General features: G+C 41.5%; 1 protein-coding gene across 4 annotated transcripts; it reads left to right on the top strand.

The window, feature by feature from the left end:
* ELF5 (E74 like ETS transcription factor 5) lies at nucleotides 1-24,350 on the top strand. Of its 4 annotated transcripts, none has more exons than XM_075031119.1 (8): nucleotides 1-109; nucleotides 1,142-1,183; nucleotides 3,119-3,245; nucleotides 11,178-11,411; nucleotides 13,695-13,745; nucleotides 15,509-15,655; nucleotides 16,690-16,885; nucleotides 24,208-24,350. In XM_075031119.1, exons 3-8 carry the CDS (start codon nucleotides 3,122-3,124, stop codon nucleotides 24,302-24,304), a joined length of 849 nt encoding a protein of 282 aa, XP_074887220.1. In that variant the 5' UTR covers nucleotides 1-109; nucleotides 1,142-1,183; nucleotides 3,119-3,121; the 3' UTR covers nucleotides 24,305-24,350. The 4 variants fall into 4 exon arrangements, with proteins under 4 accessions (XP_074887220.1, XP_074887218.1, XP_074887221.1 ...); XM_075031117.1 differs by lacking the exon at nucleotides 24,208-24,350 and adding an exon at nucleotides 17,526-17,782; XM_075031120.1 differs by lacking the exons at nucleotides 15,509-15,655; nucleotides 24,208-24,350 and adding an exon at nucleotides 17,526-17,782.
* The last annotated feature ends 2,679 nt before the right edge of the window (nucleotides 24,351-27,029 follow it).

The following is a 27,029-nucleotide window of genomic DNA, read 5'->3' as shown; positions in this document are numbered from 1 at the left end:
ATTTCCAAAGTGCTGGGCTGTGCTGCTGTTAAAGCCTGCTGCTCCCCCTTGCTCCCAAGACCTACTTCTGGACCTAACTGCTGCATCAGGAGTAATCACCTACCTACAAGTAAGCTCCATTTCTTTATTGAAGTAATTGTTTTTAAAAGAGCTGTAGGCTGTCAAAGGGGTTTTGCTGTGATGATTTTATCAGGCACCCAACTGATGTACTGCCTGCCTTTCTCATTTGTGCATCACCAGTTTTCTCAGTGATGAAGAATTGACTTTGGTTTAATGAATTAATGGCAGAGACAAGCATAAGCCTCAAAAAATACTATTTAATAAATTAACAGTCTAGGCCTGTCTTACTAAATCAAAAGAGATTGTTTGTAATGTGACAGCTAATTAATAGCTTCTTCAAACCCAGCACCAACTGGAGTAAAAACAAGAGCTGTAAAGGTCTCCAGTTGTTTAAAAAAACCTGTCTGCCTCTTCCCCTTTCTATGTCCCCAAAGTGTATTTAAGCAGATATGTATGTGTGTACATAAGCAGCACCAGCTAATAGTGAAATACTATTCGATGTGACCCAAATCAATATCCTGTTTGCATAAAATATTTGAAAAGAGATTGTCTTTGCTAATGATATTAATAATTAACATTATTTTCTTGAACATGTATAGCTCTATATGGGAGCAGCAGTGTAAACTGCATATGGATAAACCAGGATTTTTTTTCCTTCCCAAATGGCTTTTCCTGCCTGTCACAACATGTGGTCAAGCCTGTTGGTAGGATTTGAAGCTGGCAGCTTTGCCCCACACCTGCAAGACTGGGTCTAGTCCTCAGCAGGGGGTGAGGCTGCCATTCCACTTCACAAAATTAGTTTCCCAGCTTGGAGAAATAAGTTTTCCTCATAATAAAATACAAACTCAAGCATGTGCCTAGTTCTGAGTTTTTCCAAATCCAATGGCTTCGGCTTTATTTCACACCCCTCTTTGCTTGTAACAGTTCATCCATCTTCCCAGGTATCATTTCCCCTTGAGCAAATCTGCTTACCACATTCAAAAAATCATGAAAATTCACAAGCAAGGCACTAAATCTACTTATCTGTCATTACCATTTGGATAGCAAAGATGCAAATATTAATAACTTCTTACTTTTCTAGCTAAATATTGCCCTGGTGGAGGAGGGATTATAATCTTGCAAGGTAACATATTCTTTTATCTAAGCCATGAGTATTTCGAAATGTTTGGGGTTTTTTTGTTTGTTTGCTTGTTTGTTTTTTTCACTAAAACCAATAGCCTAAAAAAAAAAGTCAACAGAAATTTTTTGTACTGCAAAGAGAATGTGAACTCACCTTTCTCTCACCCTTTTTCATTTTCTTTTCTAGTAAGAAGTAGCTCTTAATCTTGTGAAACTGTCAGATAGACAGAAATTATTATCTCCTGACAGCCAGTAGAAATAAACTGTGAAATTCTGTGCTTGATGAATTTGATGGGAAAATTCTCTCTGTCTTGAGTAGGACTGCGATTTTATTCCAGACATTTATCTGTGGGAAATCTTACATATGGGGTGGCAGGTATAGAGAGTGGAGGAGATACTCTGAAGAGGTTATCTTTGCAATCATTCTTAAAACATCTCTCCAATGATCTGCAGAGATATTCTATTCTTTCCAAGATGGCAGTTGACTTTCAGAAGTTTATTTCTGCCTGCTGAGTTGGTACAAGGGTTTACTCAGTGGGCTGCTCCTTGCACTGGGGGGATGACTGTTAGAGGAACAGGAATATGCTGGCTGCAGAGGGTATGGCTGGGAAGATCAGTGTCACCACACATGTCCTGGAGGTCTCTACCTTTTTCAGAGGTGCTAACTAGAATCATCTAATATACAGGTGTAGGTACATCTCTGGCAATGTCTGGTATTATAGAAGTGAGTTGTCAGTGACTTGTAGTTCTCCCTGTTCTTCTGTGACATTCTGTCCAGCTCTTCTGCATGTCTCTGTCCTGCCACCCTTTGGTGACTAATGAGTTGTGAAATTCTTCTGTTGAAAGAATTCCCATTGATTTCAACAGGGCTACAATTTTTTTTTCCTTTGTGGTAAATAATTATTTTCTTTTGCATAGATTGTAAGTGTGAGTAGGTCTCTAATTTGTTGTTTTTCCAGAGATACTTGGGTCAATACACTTGCACTGTAGTAAAGAATGGTTGACCTCTTTCTACCTGGCCCTGTGAACTTCAGAATTCTGTGCATAATAAGCCAGCATCATCTTATTAAAGTACTGGAATTAAGCATTAAAGCAAATACAGAAAGAAAATTAGATAAGTATTTTGTACTTATTTAGATTTGGATTACATTCTGCAGCAACTTGGAACTGATAAAAATGCCACTGTTTTGACTTTCTAAATTGTTTGTAAGTAGATGTGACATAGGGAACCTTTCTCTGTGTGGGCCGCTCAGTCAGAAGAATAAAAAAATCAGATTGGGACCATCACAAACTTAAATTCTGGTGATCCTCTTATATCTGAGACAGGACCTGGTAGATTCATATGGATCACTTCATATGAATACTGTAAAATTCTATATTGCTCACTGAATATATGGTGTTCATCTAAAAGCACAATTACACACATATATACATCTATGAGGTATTCTACACTAAATTATTTGGCAGAAATGCATAGAGAATAGACTTCGTGACCATATTGACTAAAATGATTAATAGTTTATATTCTGATATGTTCTATTCATAACGGTATGATTAGGTGGAAATGTGATGTTCTTGAAATATTACCTTACCCTGTATATGAATTCCAGTATATCAAAGGATTTCAGGAGCATCCCAAATGTTTCCATGTTCCATGTTCCATACCTCATCGTTGCTTTATTTAGACTAAGATCAGAGTTTTCTTTCAATTGTGCGATCTATCCATGAAAACTTCTGAATCCTTCACATTTCCTCAGTATACACAGCTATTTGCAGTTTTCAGAAGATCATCATTAGCTTCAGCTGAAGTTTAGGTGATGGTGGGTGATGGTACCTCATAGATATATACAAACACAGCAAGGCAATAAAGCCTGTAGCCTTATAACTTTGGTGCTTAATATTATCTTTTCATCTTCAACTAATGTATTAATATCTTAAGGTGATGCTGGAGTCAGTAACTCAGAGCATGTTTCTGTCAAACACAATGGTTTGTGATCCCCTGATGTCTTGGACAGAGTTATCTGGTACAACCAAAGATGACTATGCCACCTGTGATCATCAGAAAGGTATGTAGATAGACTCCAATAGAAAAAAACATACAATGTCAAAAATCCAAGGGTGATTTGAATTTAACTCATTCAAGACTAATCATACAGCAAACAGGCTATGGATTCTGAACCTGCTGCTGAGCCTTCTATTATGTGCATTCTATTTTCTAGTCTTACTGACCTTTTCAAGCATATCACCAGCCATGCAGGATAAAGGTGCACAGGAAGAGTAGTAACAAGTAGCAGCTTTAGTTCTGTTATGCATTGTGTTCAACTGCTGCTTTCCCCTCATTTGAAAAGATGATACACCTAATGCAAGCAGGAACTTCCAAAGGACAGCATGGTTCATTAAGAGGGGCAGCACAACTGTGGCCTCAGATTCTTGACTCCTTTTGTTTACTCCATCTGCTTGAAATCCAGCATTTGTAGCTGAAAACATTCTCACAACACAGCACTTCAGCTATGTAATGGAAGAGTAATTTAATTTGGGAGATTTACAGTTCCTCGAATGCTCTGCAACTTCGTAAGGAATAGCAGTGACCAGATAAATACACACTAATCTGGCAAAAACTAGGATTCTGAAAGCCACCAGAGAACTGTATGGCTGTAGAAATTAATCCGTAATAATGCAGGAGTCCCCCATTGCAGAATTTGCCAACGTTAAGCATGCAATCCTCAAACTGTGTATACGGAAACCATACCCTTCACCAGGCCATGCATCTTATGTTGGGATCCCAACTCTGAAGGAATTCATTCAAAATGTCCTGGTGTCTGGCTAGGTCCCTGTTTGGAAACTTAAGTAAGTGTTACTTCTTAGAAATCTCCCTTCTCAACAGCTGGTTTAAATTACTAAACAGTCTTGATAGTCTTCTCTGCACTCAGGCTGAATCATTCAACAGGCTCTGAAAAGAAACGTAGTACAAGCCACTCATGTTACTGAGCCAAACTTTTGGTGAGAACTGGGAAAAAATTATGGTTTTGTGCAACATTTTTCTCTTCCAAAGCTATTTTTGTCCTTTTACATGAGAACACTCCTGGTCTTACAGAAAAAACTTTCCTGCCAAGGCACAGTTTGAGTAATAAAGAACAGTACTTTCTACGCGGCTTCTGATGGTGCTATTCCATGACCACTGAGGACATAGTGTTTTGTTTCTGTATTGCTAAGTTTGACATATGAGGTAGAATATAAATCTTCTTGCTTCAACTAAATGGCTGTATTTAAAGCCCTGCAGGAATTGAATTTTTTTTTTTTATAATCATATTGTTTTAATATTAGTTTTCCTTCCAACTTACAACACAATCCTAAATTTCATTTGAAATCACAGCAAGTATTCTGTTTTAAAATTTAAACATGCATTTGTAAATATCTGATGTGATTCAATTTAAAGTTAATTTTGGATCAGTCAGAATAATTCTTCTTTTGCCTTGATATTTATTATAGATTTGCCTGTTATTCAATATCCTTCCACTTTCTTAAACAACAACAACAAAAAAACCCAAACGCAAAGACCACAACACTGAAATTGAAATAATCCCAAGGGAACTTCTGATATTAGCAGATCAGCATTTGCCAAAGGCAAAACAGCCCATCCAAGGCATTTTCACAATTTATAGCTTTACTGCAGTCTGTTACTTGTTAACAGTATAAAGTCTGTGACTCTATAGCTGCTCAGTTCTGCATTCATCCAGGTGAACAGTGGTGCAGCATCTATACCCCAGCAATTATGTTAAACTGAACTCCACTTGTAGCTAAGTGCAAAGGTCCCTCAGCACTTAAGACACACAACTTTGTCCAACGATCAGTCAGACTGCCTCTTGCTAAGCAAAGCTGAGCTGAGGAAATAATTAGCCTTTTCTGACCAGGGTAGGAGCTATGTTTCTTCTTCCATATGTTTTCTATTGCTCAATTTTTGATGCTTTTAGGCTTTCCAGGAGTCCTTTATGGTTACAATATTTTCTCTTCTAAGTCAAATTTAAACCAGCCTGTGAGTTCTCTTATCATTTCTTCCACAGTAGCCAAGGAATACATTGCACACACAAACAAAACCACTACTGCAGTGCCACCAGCATTGCACAAGCAGCCCTTGAACAGAAAAGTAAGTACTTTTCTCTGAAGCCAGAGAAGAATGTAGATCAGCGTAATAACATTAAACCTACACTTTCTTCTGGTGACAGTAATAGGCTTAAGGATTGTGATCCCTGTGTCTTTTGAAAACCTGTTTTGTACTTGCTAGGAACAAAGTAGAAGCTCAAGGTTAAACAGATGAAAAAAGGATGGCAAGACCGCCTAGAAAGAAACAGCTGAAGACTACTCATTTACAAGCTATCGCTGGGCTCAGGTCCTGTGCTAGAAAGAGTATTAGTGTTATTATGTATGAGCCCAAAGTAAGTTTCTACAGTATTTTCTCAAAAAAAGTGTATTTTTTCCAGCAAACCCAACCAGAGGCAGGACCCTGGCTTAGAGGGACTTCAGTCTGGAACAGTGCAACCATCTCCATGTTCCTATGCAAACTATAGGGTTAGTTTGCCTTTACGGTTCCCACATTGGTCATGTAAATGTTTTTATTTTCTGGCAATCAGAATATATCATGATTTATATTCGGAGGCTTTTTTTTTTAATAATACAAAGTGGAGGAATTTAAAATCTGTGACACTAAAAACATTGTGTCATTTTCATATCTTCTATTTTCCGACACTGGGTGAAAAAGGGAAAATAATACAGAAAATACATGGAAATTCTAGCTCCAAAAATTAAAACATTATGCCTAAATGAAATCTGTCTTTTCCAACTGACAAAAAGGTGGGCTATATTACCTAGGAATGATCTGCCTGGCATATATTAAAACTGGGCTACATCTAAACAGACCATCCAGTTTTGTTATGGCTGATAGCAGTATTTCCCCCCATTGTAAGCACACATACTATATTAACTTGCCTGCATATGCCATGCAGAAATCAGTGCATCCCAGGAAAATCTGGACAGCCGTCTTTTATTTGGCCTGTGTTCCTGAACCTACTTGAGACTTACTGCCTTCCACAGCTTTGCTGTCACCACTGATAAAACCACAACCCCCACAAGGCAGGAGACTCATTTCAGCAACATCACCTTAGCTAAGGGACATGAATCAAGTCTATTTATTGACTGAAACAACCTGTGCAGTCTGGGAAGATTATGCCAACAAATGCCATTCCCTGAGGGCTGGACACTGGCCAGCACATAAAGGATTTAAATACCCCGGATTAAGGAGCAGTACAATAAGATAGTCAATGCAGCTGAACAGCCAGTGGAAATCACCTTAAAATGGTGCAAAAGGCAAGGTCTGAATTCTGTGCTTTCTTCTCTACCCCCGGCTACCCACCATCATCCTACCAGGTATCCTCCTCCCTGTCCTCAAGATGTAGTTTTAGGCACAGTTCTAGCATGTTCCTGCCACTGGGCAATCTACCAGCCCCTACCTTATCTTATTGCATAGGTTTTGCCCTTACATTTTTGTGCAGTGGTATGAAATTCTACCTGCCCCTTTCTTTTTCTTTAAAAGAAAACCTGAACGTCTTTCATAGCACCTTTGTCTTTGGCCCGTCCTTTCTTCCCCAGTGGCATAATACCTCGGTCATGTCCATCATTTAGAAGATGGGAAAGCTCCCTGAATGCTTAACTTTGATATGAGAAATAAAATGTGAGGTCTCGGTGTCAACACCTTTTAAATGCTCATGATATACAACAGTGCTTCAGGGGGGCCTGGAATATTAAAAAAAAAAAAAAAATATTCTGAGCCTTTCCAAAGCAAAAGCAAACAAGGAAACTGGACCAGATGAGTGCTGCTCCATCAAAGAAACATGCTGTGCCATTTATATGACAATATAAATATTGCCAGCAAAGCTGATATTTATCACAATCAGGTCAAAGTTTCAAGCCCAATGGCCAAGATATTTCAAGGCTATTCACTGTACCTGTGGAATTGTTACCGAAATCTCGGAATAAAGAACTTATCAACACCAATTTAGTGTAGATAAGCAGACACTTCTTTATTGACGGACGGGTGCGCGGGCGAGTCCTCTCACAAACCACGCACACCTGTTACCAAAACAATACACCTTATATTGAACTTACTTATGCATATTCATAAGATTACAAGGACGTCATTTACATATTCATCAGATTTCCAAGAAATCATTTGCATATGTTAATGTCCATCACGCAGGCACACTAAAGGTCTCTGGTGGTCTTCTAGAGTCCTCTGGTGGTCTTTCGTAGTCTTCCTCACTCGTCCGCTTCTTGACCTCTCAGGTGTTTCCAAGCAGCAAGCTGGTGTCCATAACGGTTTCCTTAGCCTTTAAAACAAACACTACAAGACTACCAATCTTTGTCAAAACTTCTGTGGTTAAATGATTTTGAACAATACTTAAATTCTTATGGTTACACATTATACATTTTCTAAGCTCCTAAGTTCCTAAGGCTACATTTCAAACTTAACACTCCCATACTTGTGCTTCACAATTTTCTACTTTTTAGTCAAACCAAACTCTTTTATAATCAGATTTTAATTTTCTTTTATCTTGTTATCTAAGTTCTTAATGTTCCTACTAGATGATTTTAGCCAATTTCTCCGGCCTTGGTACAGGGCTATACAGGAGATTTCACAACAACACTGGTTGTTGGTTAAATATATAAAATACAACATACATATAATTTTGCTAAAATATTAAAATTAAATATGATTAATTCTAACTAATAACAAATCAATGACAAATCAGTAACAGAATGGCAGAATAAATAGTTCTGCTTTTCTTTCATGTTGCCTTAAGATAGAAAACAAATGAGCACTCCAACACTCTTGTAGTTAGAAATCAAAGCCATGACCTTGTCACTTGGCTGTGTATTGCACACAGATACAGTGAAAGGGTCTGGGCTGGCTTGCTGCAGCAGCACAGGGCTGGATTCACACGCTGTGGATGAAGGCCTCTCTGCCAATAAATCCATCTAGCTGAGGATGTGGTGATGTTCCAGTTTTCCTAAGGGGGGCTGGAGGCTGTTGGCAGAGGATTAAAAAAAAAAAGTTTGCCTGGTTCAGAAAGGGATCGATGCAGTCTTCTGCTTTTCTTGAGCAGCCTCTGAAGTTGGGATTCCCGTAGAGCTCAAGCCTAATTTTAAAGCTTTTTTCTCCTTCCTGGCAGAAGCCTTGTGAGCCTGGTGCTCCCAGCAATCCCATTCTCCCCCAAGGAATCCTTCAGACTTTGACATAGCCAGGTGTGTGCAGTCTGGAGGGCTCATAAAGCTGATCGAATGTCGAGCTCATCTGATTTTCCTTTTAAATAAGGAGATGAATAAAATCTGAGATTCAAATATCCTCAAGGTATGCGTCCCAAAAGCCAGACCCAGAGCTTCTGAACACCTCATGGCTTTGCTAGGATGTCACAGTAACATCTCAGGATTTAAAACACAACATTCAGTATTACATTAATTCTGTATGTGCATACATATTAAGATATTTACAGCATGGGAATGATTCATGAAAGCAACCACAAATTCCTCTGTAAACTTTTAGGACTTATAATTAGAAGTATTAATTACTTTACAGAAGCCATGTAGGATGTAAGGGCCATATTTCAGCTATTCTGTCACAATTTCAAACCCTTTGAATTAATTTTACTATGGAAACTCATCCAGCCTATTTGCATCATTTTGCAGTCTGGACTTCCTGTCTAGACAAACGACAGACACAATTCACTTGGCTTGCAGTGCTATCATAACCTATTTTGAATTACAATTTCATATAAGCAATGCCTAAAATCAAATGTTCAGGATTCATTTGAAAATGAAATCATAAATAATGGATGACTGGACTAATAAACTGTGAAATATAAGTCTGTAAGATGCTGCGAGATGTGAAAATAAACTAAGGCTTTTCTGATTTCTTTACACTACTCTCATTTATGTTTGATTGCCTTTCTATTGCTAGTTACTGTTCTGTATCTGTGCCACTCCAGTGATGTAATAAATATTACAGATAATATATTCAAAATCAATTTAGAATCCTTAAAGCTCCTAAAGCAATAATCTCTCAAGCTGGGGATTCCTGTAACTGCTTAAGAATCTTACTTGAAAGAAATTACTAATCATCTTTTAAAGGTTTAATATAATAGAAGGAAAATGAGTAATGAATGAACAAAAATAATGGTTCCAAGATGCAGACTAGAATTCTGTTTTCCCTAAGTGTAACTGAATGGATACAGAAAGAACGTATTCTTGCCATTGCCTATAAATCTTCCAATTACCCCAAAAAAGGTAGCTGCATATGCACAGACATCCAACAGAAGACGACTGCAAGATTAGACCTTCGCATGCGTGTAGCAGTCTAGCTCAAAGAAAGAAAAAGCAGAGCTTTTTAAAGTGTGTGCTCATCAATATAAGCCAAACCAGCTCCAATAATAGGAGCCTGTGTTTCGATTCTAGAGAAAAAAGTGTTTGAGTCACAGATTATGCTTGTTAGCTGCAGCATATAGGTCTATCATACCAGGCCTAGATTTTACATCAGTAATAGCTAAAATACATTTTTCAAGGAAAAAAAATGAATTTTTTTACTGCAAATATATACATATTTCTACACATTTTCCTGGTAACTGCATTGCTGAGGAGAGAAGCCTGTTAATAAATTGGGCATTTAATTGGCAAAGTAGTTTTAGGTTACAACTGCCTGGCAGGTATACTTAGAAGCTCTTCCGCTCTTCCCCTCTTCGTTTTTTCTGTCAGAAATGTTTCTCCAGTGATAAATGTGTTAAGAGAAATACATTTTTCAGTTTCTAATCTAACAAAAAAGTATTCCCTCTGATGACATTAACAACATTATTTTAGATGAAAGGAGTGAAAGAACTTGCTGGAATTATAAGAAAAAGAATAATAAATTCATGGTATTTACCCATCTATCACAGAGTATAGCTAGGTGTCTTTGAATGAGAGTACTTTCACATCTGAGGCCTGAGGTTATTTTAGTCTAGGAATGCAGCACTCCTTTTTATTGCAGAATGCTGAGTTCTCACAAATTCTGTATTCTGACCTTTTTAAATTTTTCTAAATTGCTGTTTTAAGAGGTGCATTTTCCCTTTTTTTTTTCCCCACGTGTCCTGGTTTTGACTGGGATAGAGTTAATTGTCTTCCTACTAGCTGATATAGTGCTAAGTTTTGGGTTCAGTTTGAGAAGAATGTTAATAACACACTGATGTTTTTAGTTGTTGTTAAGTAGTGTTCAGACTAAGTGAAGGATTTTTCAGGTTCTCATGCCCAGCCAGCAAGAAGGCTGGAGGGGCACAAGAAGTTGGGAGGGGACACAGCCAGGGCAGCTGACCCAAACTGGACAATGGGGTATTCTATACCATATGAAATCATGCCTGGTATATAAACTGGGGGGGTAGGGCTGGGGGAATCACTGCTTGGGAACCAACAGGGCATCGGTAGGTGGGTGGTAAGCAATTGCATTGTGCATCACTTGTATATTCCAATCCTTTTAGTAGTAGTAGTAGTATTGTCATTTTATTATTGTTATTATTATAATTATTAGTTTCTTCCTTCCTGTTCTGTTAAATTGTTCTTATCTCAGCCCACGAGATTTACTTTTTTTTCCGATTCTCTCCCCCATCCCACTGCAGGGGAGTGAGTGAGTGACCTGCTGCGTGGTGCTTAGTTGCTGGCTGGGGTTGAACCACGACAGCATGGAAGAACTTTCTCTTGGATTGTCTCACACAATTAATATGAGTACCTGAAATACAAAAGGCTGTGACAATAGGAGACAGAAAAATGCAAAAGGCAGGGCTTGATGTGTTCTAGAGGAATAAGGAAGGAAGACTACAGAAGAAGGAAGAGGGATTAGTTTTGCTTGAAATATGCTTATTAAAATGAAGTGCACCATGAGTTCTACATTGCAATGTTCCTCTTTCTTATCAAATATGTTGCAGATTCTTATACTTTCTGGACATCCATCCACCCAGAATACTGGAGTAAACATAACGTCTGTGAATGGTTGCAGTTTTGCTGTGACCAGTACAAGCTAGATGCCAACTGCATTTCCTTTTCCCGCTTTAATATCAACGGCTTACAGTTGTGCAACATGACCCAGGAAGACTTCCTAGACGCTGCAGGCATTTATGGAGAATACTTGTATTTCATCTTACAGAATATCAGGATGCACGGTTAGTGTTCCAGAAATCAAACACAAAACAAAAAGAGTTGCATTTTTTGTGCGAACTTCATGCTAACAGAAAATGTGGGATCCACAGCCTTGAGCACTGAAGAAAGACAAAATACCAAGGCTGCTTAGAAGCCGTGTTGAGGAGTACACAGAAGTATGGCAGGCAGAAGACAAGCTCAATGCGACTTTGGGCCTCACAATCACATGCAGACCAGGCTCGTCTCTGCAATCCACTCAAATCTCTGAACAGACCCCCAGCACTTCTCTCTCCTTGGCCCGTCTACTGAAACTGGTCAACCTGCATGATCTGAGAGAGCTTTACATCCTGACTGGATATAGAAAGACAGAATACATTGTTATTCCTGTAACTCAAAGTAGTGAAGGGTGCTCTGCTTCTTAAAAAGTGAGCAAGAAGTTTTGTTTGATGGGGTTATTATCAGTGCCGTATGCACTGATAATCCACCTCATTAGTAGCATACTTAACAATGCTCTCAAATAGAAACTATTTTAATTTACTATTTTCAACCTTGTCTGGGAAGATTTGTTACTGCCTAAATGAATTTAGATTCAAAGACTAAGTTATTGACAGTTTTGTCTAGGTGAAATAAAAGTGCGATCTCTGCTGCAGATACCCTTTCTCTATACTCACTACTTCCCAAAGATTAACTAGTGTGTACACCAAACTAGGGTAATTCTACCAGGGTCCATGATGATGATATGAGCAAAAGAGTTTCCACTAAGCAGGGAAATTCAGGTCATTTCCCTATGCCCTAGCAATGAGAAACTGAGGAGCTGCTTGGAGCCCTCAATGGCTCAAGACTTCTCTGGCTTAGGGGGTTATTTGACCAAACTAGAGCCATAGGGCTGCTGGAAAAAAATGAAAGGCTTAGGCATGCAAGTCCTGGAGGGCCCTGTGGGAGCTGACACTGCCAGCAGCTCCTGATGGTGAGCAGCTGCTGGGTCACAATGTGCTAGATCTTAGCCAACCTTCGCTGGTCTGCTACCCCCCCTCAGCTGCCCAGTGGGGATAGCAGCTGGCAAGGTACAAGGACCAGAAAGGGCGAAGGCAGCAGCGGAGGGTGACCTGGGCACGCAGCGAACATGGTGGGGTGCGGCAGGCTGAAGGAGCATTGGGAGACTGGGAAGACGGGAGACGAGGCAGTACATAAGAAAACATGTGGATAAGCCTTATCAAAATGAAGTAGGGTTTTGCAGTGACTTAGAATGTGAGAGGTGAGCAAGACTAGAGGCTGCCAAAGAACAAAGCAACCCTGTGTTTTAAGTTGGCACTGCTCTCCTGTGGGACCGACAGCCATCTCTGTCTTCCATCCAGTGTTCATGTATCATGTCAGGCCATTCAGGAGGAGATTATTAAATGCAGAAGATAAGGATGTTATTAAGGGAACTAAAGAATACAGAGCTGGGAAGAAAACCTCATTAAGAAAATTAACTTATTATAGTCAGTGCAGAGATTGAATTGGGGATAAATGAAATACAACAGATCATGCATATCTACCTTTAAGAATTGCATAAAGCCTGTGAGGAAAGGCAGTGTGTGATCCAGTAATGCAAGACCTTGCCACAACATACTTAAGCAATGGACCAAACTATGGCTGCACAAGCAGGCTTAATTCTAGCTTTTCCCAGTTTTGCATGCCAGACTCACAACATGATTTAAGTTCCTTGAATGCAGATTTGTATGTGCAATACATTTATTTATGTGTTGAGAATGTAATGACTGCTTTAAAAGCTGATAACGTGCTACTAAAGCAGGTAAGTTTGAGCCCTGTGAAGACCTGATTTCCAGCAGTAGAGATGTTTTTTCCTTAGAGGAAGGAGGGAGGGAAGACTGCAGGTCTAGTTTTAAAGGGACTAGGAGCTGAATGAGAAAGGACTAATGTAAGTGTAAAGAAAGGGAGAGAAACTGTGATATAGATGACAGCAAAAAACAAATGCAAAGGGACCAGAGGGAAAGGAAACTTAGTACACATAAATCATATGAATAGAGACATACAGAAACGATGCAAAGGGTAAGAAAAAAACCCCAAAGTTTAAAAAAACCCCACAGATGTAGTCAGAGTAGTGTGAGGGACAAATCATTTTAGCAGCAGCAAAGTTGAAAAATAATTTAATAGTTTTATAGTCTGCATTTTCTACAACTTCTGTTCTGAGCTATATTCACAAGCAATGACGCAAAAGGCCAGGACTTAGCTTTAAATTTCAGTTCAGAAGTTATTCTTGTGAAGAAAAGAACTGAACATTGGGTTATATTTTTCCCTTTTAGGCATTTCCTTTTTTACTGATGCAGAAGAAACAAAGCTATCCAACAAGGACTGTAAGTAAACTTGTTTGTACCTAATAAGCTCTGTTCAATGGAAAACACACTGTATTCAAAGATTAGCAATATTTAGCAGTTCAAGAGATTTCTAAAAATGAAAAAAATCCAGGCCATTTACTTCTTCCCTAATGGTTTTCCTCAAATACCTGCAGTATGCAGAGAAATAAAGATTAGCAGACATCCCAACATTTCTGAACTGGTATTTTGAAAGGAAGCAGGATCCCAGGAGCATTTGTACATTCACTGAGGCTGCAAGCCAGGCACTGAGTAGAGCAAAGCTCTTCTTTTGTGCATAGAGTCCAAAAGGGCATTCTCTCTCCATGAGAATACTTTGAATTTTTGTGGGGGATGGTACAGCTGGTGGACTAACATACAGTCAGAAATGCACATCCTGTTGATCCTAAACACAGCCAAGCTTGCTATTTATCTGCTGAGGAGACAAATAGGTAAAGTTAGCAAAATACCAGGTGTCTGACTATGTCTAAGCACAATCAGAATATTCTGTAATCACTCAGTTCTGACCATCAACCAGCCCTAATAATCTAATAACTCTCAATGAGCTCTGGGTTATTAGTGCTTCTGGCTGGATTTACCTGCATTCCACGTTAAGATTTAGGCAATGTGGGATACTCCCTTGGTCAAACCCTTCAGCCAATAAAAGAATACTGAACAAATTCATTGACATGAAAGACTCCAGTGAAAAGAAAAGTCAGAAAAAAACATATTCCAGAATACCATTTTACCAATTCTAGTTGATGTTCTTTTGGGCCAGCAGCAGACGCTGAATATGCTATGAAACCTTCGTAACTGAAAGCATAAGCCCTTCAGATAGCCCTCCATGTACATAGACATCTTGCTTCCATCTTTTTGTGAATATTACGGTTTCACATGCAGCAAAATAAACTCTCAGAGGTCAGGTCTTAGGAACATAAACAGAATTAGATATAAGATTATAAAACTGCAGTCCATCTTCACAAAAGTTCCTGTATTTTGTTATTTTTAGCCCACCACTGTTTATCCAGTGAAATGAATTTGTGGGTGTTCACTTTGTAATCACTTTCGCAGGATTTCACTGGTCACCCTTCTCACTAGCTGTGTTCCAAGCAGATATAATTTTTTTGTAGTCACTAGAGTGATGAAACACTAGAAGAGATTGCCCAGAGAGGTGGTAGATAATCCATTCCTGGAAACGTTCAAGGTCAGGTTGGACGGGGCTCTGAGCAACCTGATCTAGTTGAAAATGTCCCTGCTCATTGCAGGGGGGTTGGACTAGATGACCTTTAGAGGTCCCTTCTGACCCAAACTATTCTATGATTCTATGATTGCATACAAGTGTGATTAGCAGACTTTGATAATCCTTCCAGTTGCAGTCATTCGTCATCCTCTACTAATTGCTCTCTGTGCCACTACAATATTGAGACAGACACTGTTGAAGTGTTGGTCACTTGTGCAAGCATGTTGTCTACTGAGGCAGTTTTGCCTTTTTAGAAGCACTGCACAGCACTAAGCCAAGAAACCTTCAGGCTGCACATCACAAAGGGGTACATTTCATCCATGCACACCACGCGCTGAATTCCACATGTCTACAAAATCCAAGTATTTTGAACAGAGCAAATTTCCTGTTTTGTTGTGATGCAATCCATACAATTGCATGTTAATTATTCACTTGGGTTTACCTTTGTGCTAGAGCTTTTATTAAAGAGATAAAGTTAGTAGCTCACAGTCCCACTTTGACTTAATGTTGCATGGCATTTGAATAGGTGACCTTTTGACCAAGTTGCCACCAGACTCAGGAGTTCCTTCTTCACTTCTCACGTTACTCTGCAGTTCAGTCCCAGCCTGTGATAAGGCATGCGTGAGGGCAGGTAGCATCAATGACCAAGAATGTCACAGTCATGGTAGAACAAGTAAGTACATATCAGAAACTCAAAACTGGAGTTAAGATTACACAGGCTGTGTTGCTCTAATTCTCCAGCTCCATGTGGTTATCAAAAGAAACTTTAATGACACCACAAACAAAATTGCACTGAGGTTTAGCTTTTAAGTACTGCCAGCTCTCACGATTTTATCATGAGACTTGAGGTACTTGGCATTTTTCTTAAAGCCACATTTCCTTTTCTGTTTACCTTTTTAAGTGCTTCTAACTGTCTTAGTGGCAAAGCAACTGGAAAAACATAAGCTGAAAATAACCTAAAGGCTCTAAATGCAGAAAAACAAATAAGAAACCTCAGGTATTTTTATAATTGCCATTATTCTTATGTTGCTCTCAGGACTTTTAAATGCTTGCGGTCAACACTGGGACTGAACATTCCTTTAACCTCCAGCACCTTGATTAGCTAGTAACTAATCTGAAGTTAAGGCAATAGCTGCATGTAACAGCTCTACTGGCTTTTTTTAGTAGAATCACACTATTTATAGCACTTCTAATGCTCAAACAAATTAACTCAGTTGAAATAACAGAGAAGAGTCTAGCAATGCTGGGAAATAGGCTTTGCAACTTCTCATATTATTGTCTCATTTTCAGGCAAACCAACGTTTGTTACAATCTTTCACTAAACCACTTTGAACTTAAAAATTGCTTTTAAAACATCAAGTTAAATACTTGTTGAAGTCATGCATGATCAGTGGAACAGAACCTATGAATGACATAAACTTGCAAGACACTAAGATTCACTAGTTTCTGGAGTAAAAAAAAAACAAACCAGGTTCTAGCATCACAGGTGTTTGATGACCCTGATTAATTTTTTTCTGGAGCAAGTAATTTGAAGCCAGTTAGAGAGAGGCAATGCACTAGAATTTTGAAAGTTAAATTGAAATAAGTGCAATTGGTTTGTGAGGTTGACAATCCAATAACAAAATATATGGTAAATATAATTCTGCCTTAGTACTTTGGCACAAGTAAGAAAATATATACTAAATAGCTGTCTTCTGCCCATTCAAGACCTGCAGAATTCTCATTTGTGGGAATTTGTAAGAGATCTGCTCCTTTCTCCTGAAAAAAATGGTGGCATCCTGGAATGGGAAGACAGGGGACAAGGCATTTTTCGGGTTGTTAAATCAGAAGCTCTGGCAAAGATGTGGGGACAAAAGAAGAAAAATGACAGAATGACATATGAAAAACTGAGCAGAGCTCTCCGGTGAGTTAACAGGCAGCAGGACCCCTCATTTCAGTTGATTTCTACCTCAGCATTCATATTTCATAACTATTCTGAAAACTCAGGTGTGTGGGGGAGGAGGGGAGTGGCTGGGTGGCAGAGTGTCTGGTTATTTTCTTCATGTTTTTACTATAGGTCATGAGATAACACCCAGTCTCCTTTGCTTCTAAACAATATCATAAGGCTAAGTGTAAACTGGTACAGACTTGTAACTCTATTGATGAAAACAAAGCTATCTTACTTTACCTCAGTTGACAATTTTAGACTATGTTTGCCAAATGACCCCCACAAAGTGACTCTTCTTCCTGTAGCAGTAACACTGATGGTTTCTTCTGAACTGTGGTAACCTTAGGGAAAAAATACAACCAACCAAAGAACACATCTCTTTGTAATTCTTGTACCTTTCAAAGAGTGGAAGGCATACTCCAAGGCATGTGGGAAAGTTTAAAGCTCTTCAAAGTCTCAAGAGCAATTTAACAGAAAGAGAGGAGCATTCTGACTGTAAAGAACACAATGCCTCATGTACTGTTCTGCTGCCATGAAGTCCATATAAAAAACTCCTCTAATGTGAATTCTACTACTACTTTCTCCATTGTTTCTTTTCTCTCCCCCCACCCCCCAGTTACTATTATAAAACTGGCATTTTGGAACGAGTGGACAGAAGGCTGGTGTACAAGTTTGGAAAGAATGCCCATGGATGGCAGGAGAACAAGATATGAACTGCCCCATGCTTCCTCCTCAGCATGAAACATGCCACAGCCTGAATAATCCAGCTGCAATGGACACTTAAGGGAGAGTTTTTCTGCTCCCTCTCTCCCCTCTGCTAGTCTGGAGGAATTCATTGTAGTCTGTTTCTTGAAACAGACAAATCAACAAAAACAGCACTTGAATTTTGGCGTTTTCTTTGTGCTTTCTGCCAAGAGCTTTAGGAATATCTTCACTGCTGCTCAAGAGATTAGGATTAATTTTGATATTTAAAACCTCCCTGTCTCTCCCTGTTTCAGCCAGTATGTCCACTGAGAAGCATTAAATTCCCCTCTGTTTTACTGCCATTTAAGAGATTGTTTAGGGACATTTCCCAGTTAGGTTCCTGTACTTCAGAAGAACACAGAAGATTCTTTCATTTTGTAAGAAAACCACTTTTCTGATCCATTTTACCCTAAAATATTGCATTGCGCAGATATGCTAGAAATCAGTATGTTGTCCAAAATGAACAGTTCAGTCCTCTCTATTTGTCTGGATTTAATATGTCCAGTCAGCCTAGTTAAAAAAGAAATAAAACTCTATTCTGAATTATTTATCAAGCAGCTACCTCCTTTGGCTACTAATACCATCTGTGCAAATATATTAATCTATATATACTTGGTGTATTTGGTTTTTTGAACCTAAAACTGCTCCTTCTGCTACATTGGTGAGTTGCAACTGATCACTCAGTATCAATTCTGTTATTTGGCAGAATTAATATAATTTTTATTAAAAAGAATTTTGAGGGAAAATACTTCTGTGAAATCAAAGTTCACTTTCTATAAATTCTCATGCATTTGTCATGGTTTAACCCCAGCCAGCAGCTAAGCACCACGCAGCCGCTCACTCACTCCCCTGCAGTGGGATGGGGGAGAGAATCGGAAAAAAGGTAAAACTTGGGGTTGAGATAAGAACAGTTTACTAGAACAGAAAAGAAGAAACTAATAATTATAATAATAATAACAATAATAAAATGACAATAATAATAATAAAAGGATTGGAATATACAAGTGATGCACAATGCAATTGCTTACCACCCACCTACTGATGCCCCGTTGGTTCCCAAGCAATGATTCCTCCCAGCCCCACCCCCCCAGTTTATATACTGGGCATGATGTCACATGGTATAGAATACCCCTTTGGCCAGTTTGGGTCAGCTGTCCTGGCTGTGTCCCCTCCCAACTTCTTGTGCCCCTCCAGCCTTCTTGCTGGCTGGGCATGAGAACCTGAAAAATCCTTCACTTTGAACATTTGTTTTGGGTTTGTGTGGTGGGATTTTGGTAGCAGGGGAGGGGCTGCAGAGGTGGCTCCTGTGAGAAGCTGCTAGAAGCTTCCCCAGCTCCAAGTCAGACCCACCTCTAGCCAAGGCCAAGCCCATCAGCAAAGATGGTAGCACTCTGGAAGAACAGATTTAAGAGGGCAAACCTGCAGCGGAGGAGGGCAGTGGGATGTGAGGGAAACCCCTGTGCAGATACTGAGGTCAGTGAAGAAAGAGGGGAGGAGGTGTGCCGGAGGAAGGGATGCCCCCGCAGCCGGTGGTGAGGTGGCAGGCTGTCCACCCCAGGCCATGGAGGGGAGTGGGAGAGCAGATGCCCACCTGCAGCCCGGGGAGAGAGGAGCCCACACCGGAGCAGGGGGGTGGATGCCCCCCAAGGTGGCCGGGACTCTGTGGGAAAGCCCGCGCTGGAGCAGGCTGTGCCTGAAGGACTGCAGCCCAGGGAAGGACCCACGCTGGAGCAGTTTGTGAAGAACTGCAGCCCGCAGAAGGGACCCACATTGGAGAATTTTGTGGAGGACTGTCTCCTGTGGGAGGAACCCCACGCTGGAGCAAGGGAGGAGTGAGGAGTCCCCCGCCCCGAGGAGGAAGGAGCGGCAGAGACAAAGGGTGAGGAACTGACCCCAACACCCATTCCCCGACCCCCTGCACTGCTGGGGGAGGAGGGAGAGAGAACCAGGAGTGGAGTTGAGCTGGGAAGGAGGGAGGGGTGAGGGGAAGGTGTTCTAAGGTTTGGTTTTACTTCTGATATCCTTGTTTTGTTTTGATTGGTAGTAAATAAATTTGATTTGGTTTCTTCCCCAAGCTGAGCCTGTCTTTTGCCTGTGACCATAAGTGGTGAGTGATCCCTCCCTGTCCTTGTCTCAACCCACGAGCTTTTCTTTATATTTTCTCCTCATCCCACTAGGGCCGGGGCGGGGGGGGGGGGGGGGGGGGGGGGAGTGAGTGAGCAGCTTCGTGGTGCTTTGTTACTGGCTGGGCTTAAACCGTGACAACATTACTTAGCAACAAATGAAAACATCAGTGTTATCAACATTCTTCTCCTACTGAACCCAAAACATAGCAGTATACCAGCTATTAGGAAGACAATTAACTCTGTCCCAGCTGAAACTAGGACAGTATCCACCCCTTATTCTACACCATTGACGTCACGTTCAGTTCCTATACTTTCTGTTACATCCTAGTCAATCATCATGACCTTTTCCATCCTTTGAGATATATATAGATATAAGTATACACACACACAGGTATCATTCCCTTAGTTTATGGTCCATGTTTATAAAACATTTGTTGAGTTCATTTAGCCCCTGACTTTGGGCTCCATCTGTCATACCAGTCTTTCTGGGCAGGAGAGATGCTGCAAAGTCCTCTCAGTCAGCAGAGCAGGATCGGGCTTCAGTGCGGTGTGACGAGCAGATGACATTTGACGCAGCAGGAGGATGGTGTGCAGTGTTGGCTTGTTGCATGCTGAAGCCAGTTCTGGTTCCATCACTACTGCACTTCGCTCAGTTTTATCAAAGTTCATTCTTGCTTGATCTAAGTGATTCTTACTATAATACTATGGATATAGCATATAACAATTATAGTAAGGTTAACATACAGTAGCAGGGTTATATAGCAACTAACATAATGCAGTTTAATTCTGGCTATTCTCACCTAAAATCAAATCCCCTTGAGGTGTACTTCGGACTTCCCCATCCTTCCACATCACCCACCAAGTGCACCCAGGTCCTTGAGCAAAAGCAATCCCACAAACAGCTTTACCTTTGCCTGAGGCAGGAGTAACCCAGGCTGTCTTCCCTAATGTTTTTTTTATGTGTACTACAGGGACTTTATCCCCTTCTACAGTATGTAGAAGTTCTGACTGGGCAGGGCCACCCCAATTGGCAGATCCTCTGGTGTTGACTAACCAGGTGGCTTTTGCTAAATGTGTATCCCAGTGTTTGAAGGTTCCACCCCCCCCCCATTGCTCTCAATGTAGTCTTTAACAGTCCATTGTAATGTTCAATTTTCCCAGAGGCTGGTGCATGATAGGGGATATGATACACCCACTCAATGCCATGCTCTTTGGCCCAGGTGTCTATGAGGTTGTTTCGGAAGTGAGTCCTGTTGTCTGACTCAATTCTTTCTGGGGTGCTGTGTCACCACAAGGCTTGCTTTTCAAGGCCCAGGATAGTGTTCTGGGTGGTGGCATGGGGCACAGAATATGTTTCCAGCCACCCAGTGGTTGCTTCCACCATTGTAAGCACACGATGCTTGCCTTGGCGAGTTTGTGGGAGTGTGATATAGCCAATACGCCAGACTTCCCCATATTCATATTTCAGCCATCACCCTCCATACTAGAAGGGCTTCAACCACTTGGCTTGCTTAATTGCAGCACATGTTTCACATTCATAGATAACTTGTGCAATAGTATCCATGGTTAAGTCCACCCCTCAATCGTGAGCCCATCTATATGTTGCATCTCTTCCCTGATGACCTGAGGTGTCATGGCCCTACCGACCCATAAATAGCTCACCCTTATGTTGCCAGTCCAGATCCACCTGAGACACTTCAATCTTGGCAGCCTGATCCACCTGCTGGTTGTTTTGATGTTGTTCAGTGGCCCAACTCTTGGGTATGCGAGTATCTACATGACATACTTTTACAACCAGATTCTCTAGCGGGGATGCGATATCTTGCCACAGTGCAGCAGCCCAAATGGGTTTACCTCTGCGCTGCCAGTTGCTCTTTTTCCATTGCTGCAACCAACCCCACAGGGCATTTGCCACCATCCATGAGTCAGTATAGACACAGAGCACTGATGACCTCTCTTTCAGCAATATCTAATGCTAGCTGGATGGCTTTCACCTCTGCAAACTGATTCGATTCACCTTCTCCTTCAGCGGTTTCTGCGACTTATCGTATAGGACTCCATACAGCAGCTTTCCACCTCCGATGTTTTCCCACAATGCAACAGGACCCATCAGTGAACAGGGCATATTGCCTCTCATTTTCTGACAGTTTATTATACAGTGGGGCCTCTTCAGCACGCGTCGCCTCCTCCTCTGGTGACATTCCAAAATCTTTGGCTTCTGGCCAGTCCATGATCAATTCCAAAATTCCTGGGCAGCTGGGGTTTCCTATGCGAGCCCGTTGTGTGATCAGTGCAACCCACTTACTCCATGTGGCATCCATTGCACTGAGACCCTCCCTCTGAACATCCAGCCCAGCACTGGCAGTCGGGGTGCTAAAAGGAGCTGTGTCTCAGTACCAACCACTTCTGAGGCAGCTCGAACTCCTTCATATGCTGCCAATATCTCTTTTTCCGTTGCAGTATAGCGAGCCTCAGATCCTCGATATCTCCGACTCCAAAACCCCAGAGGTCGGCCTTGGGTGTCCCCTGGTGTTTTCTGCCAGAGGGTCCGGGTAGGACCATTCTCTCCAGCTGCAGTATAGAGCACATTTCTAACATCTTGTCCTGCCCGGACTGGTCCAAGGACTACTGCATGAACAATCTCCCGTTTAATTTGTTCAAAGGCTTGTTGTTGCTCAGGGGCCCATCTGAAATTGTTGTTCTTCCAGGTAACTTGATAGAGAGGGCTTACAATTAGACTGTAATTTGGAATATGCATTCTCCAAAACCCCACAACACCTAAGAAAGCCCGTGTTTCCTTTTTATTAGTTGGTGAAGACATAGCTGCTATTTTGTTGATCACATCCATTAGGATCTGATGTTGTCCATCTTGCCCTTTTTCCCTAAAAACTGGATCTCCTGTGCAGATCCCTTGAGCTTACTTTCTTTTATGGCAAAACAGGCTTTCAGAAGAATTTGCATTATTTTCTTCCCTTTCTCGAAGACTACTTCTGCTGTGTCGTCCCATATGATGATGGCATCAATGTACTGCAGGTGTTATGGAGCTTCACCCTTTTCCAGTGCAGTCTGGATTAGTCCATGGCAAATGGTGGGGCTGTGCTTCCTCGCCTGGGGCAGTCGATTCCAAGTGTACTGGATGCCTCTCCAAGTGAAAGCAAATTGTGGCTGGCAGTCTGCTGCCAGAGGGATTGAGAAAAATGCATTAGCAATGTCAGTTGTGGCATACCACTTGGCTGCCTTTGACTCTAGTTCATATTGAAGTTCTAGCACATCCGGAATGGCAGCACTATTGGCGGCATAACTTTATTCAGGCCATGATAGTCAACTGTTAGTCTCCACTCCCCATTAGATTTCCGCACGGGCCATATGACACTATTAAAGGGTGAGCAAGTTTTGCTGATCTCTCCTTGGGTCTCCAGTTGACAAATCAACTTATGTATAGGAACCAGGGAGTCTTGGTTGGTGCGGTATTGCTGCCGGTGCACTGTTGTGGTAGCAATTGGCACTTGTTCTTCAACCCTCAGCAACCCCGCAGTCAAAGGGTCTTGAGAGAGACCAGGCAAGGTAAACAGCTGTTCAATTCCTTCTGTCTCCAAGGCAGCTATACCAAAAGCCCTTTGATACCCTTTTGGGTCCTTAAAATACCCTCTTCTATGCCAAGGATGCACGGGGCCTCTGGACCAGTCCCAACAGTGTGTTTCTGCCATTCCTTTCCAGTTAGGCTTACTTCAGCCTCCAATACAGTTAACTCTTGGGATCCCCCTGTCACACCAGAAATACATGATGGGTTCTGCCCCTTTATAGCTTGATGGCATTAGAGTACACTGTGCACTGCTGTCTACTAGAACCTTATACTCCTGTGGGTCTAATGTGCCAAGCCATCAAATCTACACAGTCCAATAGACCCCGTTATCCCTTTCTTACACCTGGCTGGAGGCAGGGCCCCTCTAATCCTGGTCAGATTGTCCATTACCCACTTCTTGTGAAGTTGACTCAAAAGTCCCTTCAAGAGGATCAGAAGTAAGATCAGTCCTTCTACTCTGTTTGGAAACTGGAGTGGCATTTTCCCTGGGCATTTTTCCTGTGGTGGTTTTTCCTCGCAACTCACGCACCTGTTCATCTAGGACCAAGGTAGGTTTTCCATCCCATTTCCTCATGTCCTCTCTGTGGTCAGATAGGTAAAACCACAGAGCACCTCATGGTGTGTACCTTCTAAATTCTCTCTCTCGGGCAGAGGAACGCTCACTCCTAATAGCTGAGACATTGGTCCTTACAGGTGGGAACATATCTTCTTTGAATTGCTGGAAATCCCAGGACAGCTTCTCCACAGCTGAAATGCAGGCTTGCAGGGAGGAGGACAGATTTTCTTCATATTGGCAGAGTTGGCGAGCCACTTCATCCACTGTTGGTGCCTCTTCGTCTTTCCAGGTCATTATCGCCAGTGAGTTGGCACAGGACGATGGTGCTCTCCATACAAACTTCTGACCTATGGGTCATGTGCATTGGACTTCATCTGGATCTTTAGGTGATTGTGCGTTGTCTGAGTCACAATAAATTGTCTCTAGCACGGCTAATATCCCTGAGGTATTGGATACCTTTCTCCATGGTGGTCCACTTGCTTGATTGACATATAACATCTTCCTTAAAGGGGTACCTTTCCTTCATGCTTGACAGGAGTTGCCTCCAGAGGCTGAGGGCTTGTGTCCCTTTTCCAGTTGCCTTGTCAATGCTACCTTCCCTGGCAAGCGATCCCAGCTGCTTGGCTTCCCTACCTTCTAATTCCAGGCTACTAGCCCCATTGTCCCAGCATCGGAGCAGCCAGGTGATAATGTGCTCACCTATGCGACAGCCGAAATCTTTTCGCATACCCTGCAGCTCACTCAGGGATAGGGATCGGGTGATTACCTCTGGTTCTGCCGCTTTCTTTTGTTCCCATGATGACCATGGTTCATCTTCAACCTTCGCTAAGCAAACTGATTTTTTTGTATATTTCTTCTTGTGTATGGGGGCAACTGATACTGGTGCGGGTTGGTCCACCGGTTCAGTTGCAGTGCCCATTGCCAGGGTTTGTGTAGCTGTAGTGCCCATCGCCGGCGCTGGAGGGACAGCAGTGCCCGTCACCTGGGTTTGGGTAGCCACAGTGCCTGTCACCGGGATTTGGGTAGCCACAGTGCTCGTTGCTGGGACTGGAGGGACTGCAGTGCCTGTCGCCAGCGTTCAGGTAGCCACAGTGCCTGTCATCTTGTTAGATCCAGAGACCTTCTCTTCCCCTTGAGGGTACTGAGTGGTGTCGAACAGGACTTGATAGGCACGGGCCAGGCCCCAGCACATTGCAGCAATTTGTATCTCTCTGGAGTTGCCAGGGTGACAGCATACCTTTTCCAAATATTTTACTAGCTCTTCTGGAGTCTGCATTTGTTCAGGGGTGAATTTCCAAAACATTGGAGGTGCCCGCTGTTCTAGGTACTTGCCCATACTACCCCATACTCCCTGCCATTCATAATTATCCAGCCTCGGGGCAGATCTCTGAGTGATCTTCTTAAATAGTTGTTTAACTTTAAACAAGACCTGAACCACATTCAGGAGCATGATAGCTCCTAGCAGTAGGACTAGGACCGTGCTGGTCTCAACATCCCAAGAGTATTCAAATTTTTCAAAATCCTCAAACACCATTGTAACTGGACTGAAGGAGAAAGGAGAGGGGAAGAAAGGTACCCCACCCACAGATTGGCTCTCCGAAGAGGAAAGGTAAATGGTGTAATTATAATAGTTTCCCACAGATGGCTCCCAAAGTATAGAGGTGATGACTATGCTGAGTGCAAATACTGAATTAATACCACAACTGATAACTTTATTATACCATAAGCCAGTATTACACAACATATCAAAGTGAAAACCTTAATCCACTTCCCGTGGATGATAAGCATCTACATACAGTAAGTGAGCTGATACATAACAGAACTTTAAAAACAAGATCAACACCTCTAAGAACACATAAATCAACATAATGACCAGCAACTATTAGACCAATGTAATGAATGTCTGTAACAAATTCATTTTAACAAGCTCTGGTTAGGCTTGCTGTTATCTCAAACCTTCGTGCCCCACATTGGGCACCAAAATAGACTGTCATGGTTTAACCCCAGCCAGCAACTAAGAACCACACAGCCACTCACTCACTCCCCCCAATACCCAGTGGGATGGTGGAGAAAATCAGGAAAAGAAGTAAAATTCGTGGGTTGAGATAAGAACAGTTTATCAGAACAAAAAAGAAGAAACTATTAATGATGATGATAACACTTTTTAAATGACAATAGTAATAATAAAAGCTTTGGAATATACAAATGATGCACAGTGCAATTGCTCACCACCCACCAATCAACACCCAGTTAGTCCCTGAGCCGCAATCCCCGCCCCCCCCGCTCCCACCCTCCCAGTTTATATACTAGACGTGTCGTCACACGGTATGGAATACTCCATTGGCCAATTTGGGTCAGCTGCCCTGGCTGTGTCCCCTCCCAACTTCTTGTGCCCCTCCAGCATTCTTGCTGGCTGGGCAAGAGAAGCTGAAAAATCTTTGACTTTAGACTAAACACTACTTAGCAACAACTGAAAACACCAGTGTGTTATCAACATTCTTCTCATACCAAACTCAAAAACACAGCACTGCACCAGCTACTAGGAAGACAATTAACCCTATCCCAGCTGAAACCAGGACAGCATTATATCTTTGAACATGGTCTCTAATACCAGTTAGAAACTACTACTACTGCCTAGACAGGAAGACATCCAAAAACCTCATTGTTACTTTCTCAGTACCATAGTTTGGACATCTAGGATATACTAGAGAGACTTAACCTCTAAGTAAGTGTGATTACAGTTAACATCTGCAGGGAAGAGGCAAGAGTCCTAGTTCTTCATCTGCTGGATGAAAAATTGAAATGGTGTAAACACTTTTTAAAATAGTAAATGATTACATCTCATTTTTTTCAAATTGTATTGCAATGACTTGGGATACTGAAAATCATTCTGCTTCTGCATTCAGGCTTATAACTGTCTATTTTATCTGGAGTATTATATCCATACAGAAATTGTGAGAGAATAAAGGACTAGGGGGCAGAGGTGGTTTGTTTTCTTTTTATTTACTTCTGTAGTATTCTACAATTCACTGAGCTGGTGTTTTTTGGTTTTTTTTATATACTAGACTTTGCAGACTATGTCAAGGCAGCTTTCAGACAACTCATTTTTTA

This window comes from Buteo buteo, chromosome 6 (assembly GCF_964188355.1).
Source record: "Buteo buteo chromosome 6, bButBut1.hap1.1, whole genome shotgun sequence".
In the NCBI taxonomy this organism is placed as follows: domain Eukaryota; kingdom Metazoa; phylum Chordata; class Aves; order Accipitriformes; family Accipitridae; genus Buteo; species Buteo buteo.
This window is presented reverse-complemented; position numbering and strand designations above follow the sequence as displayed.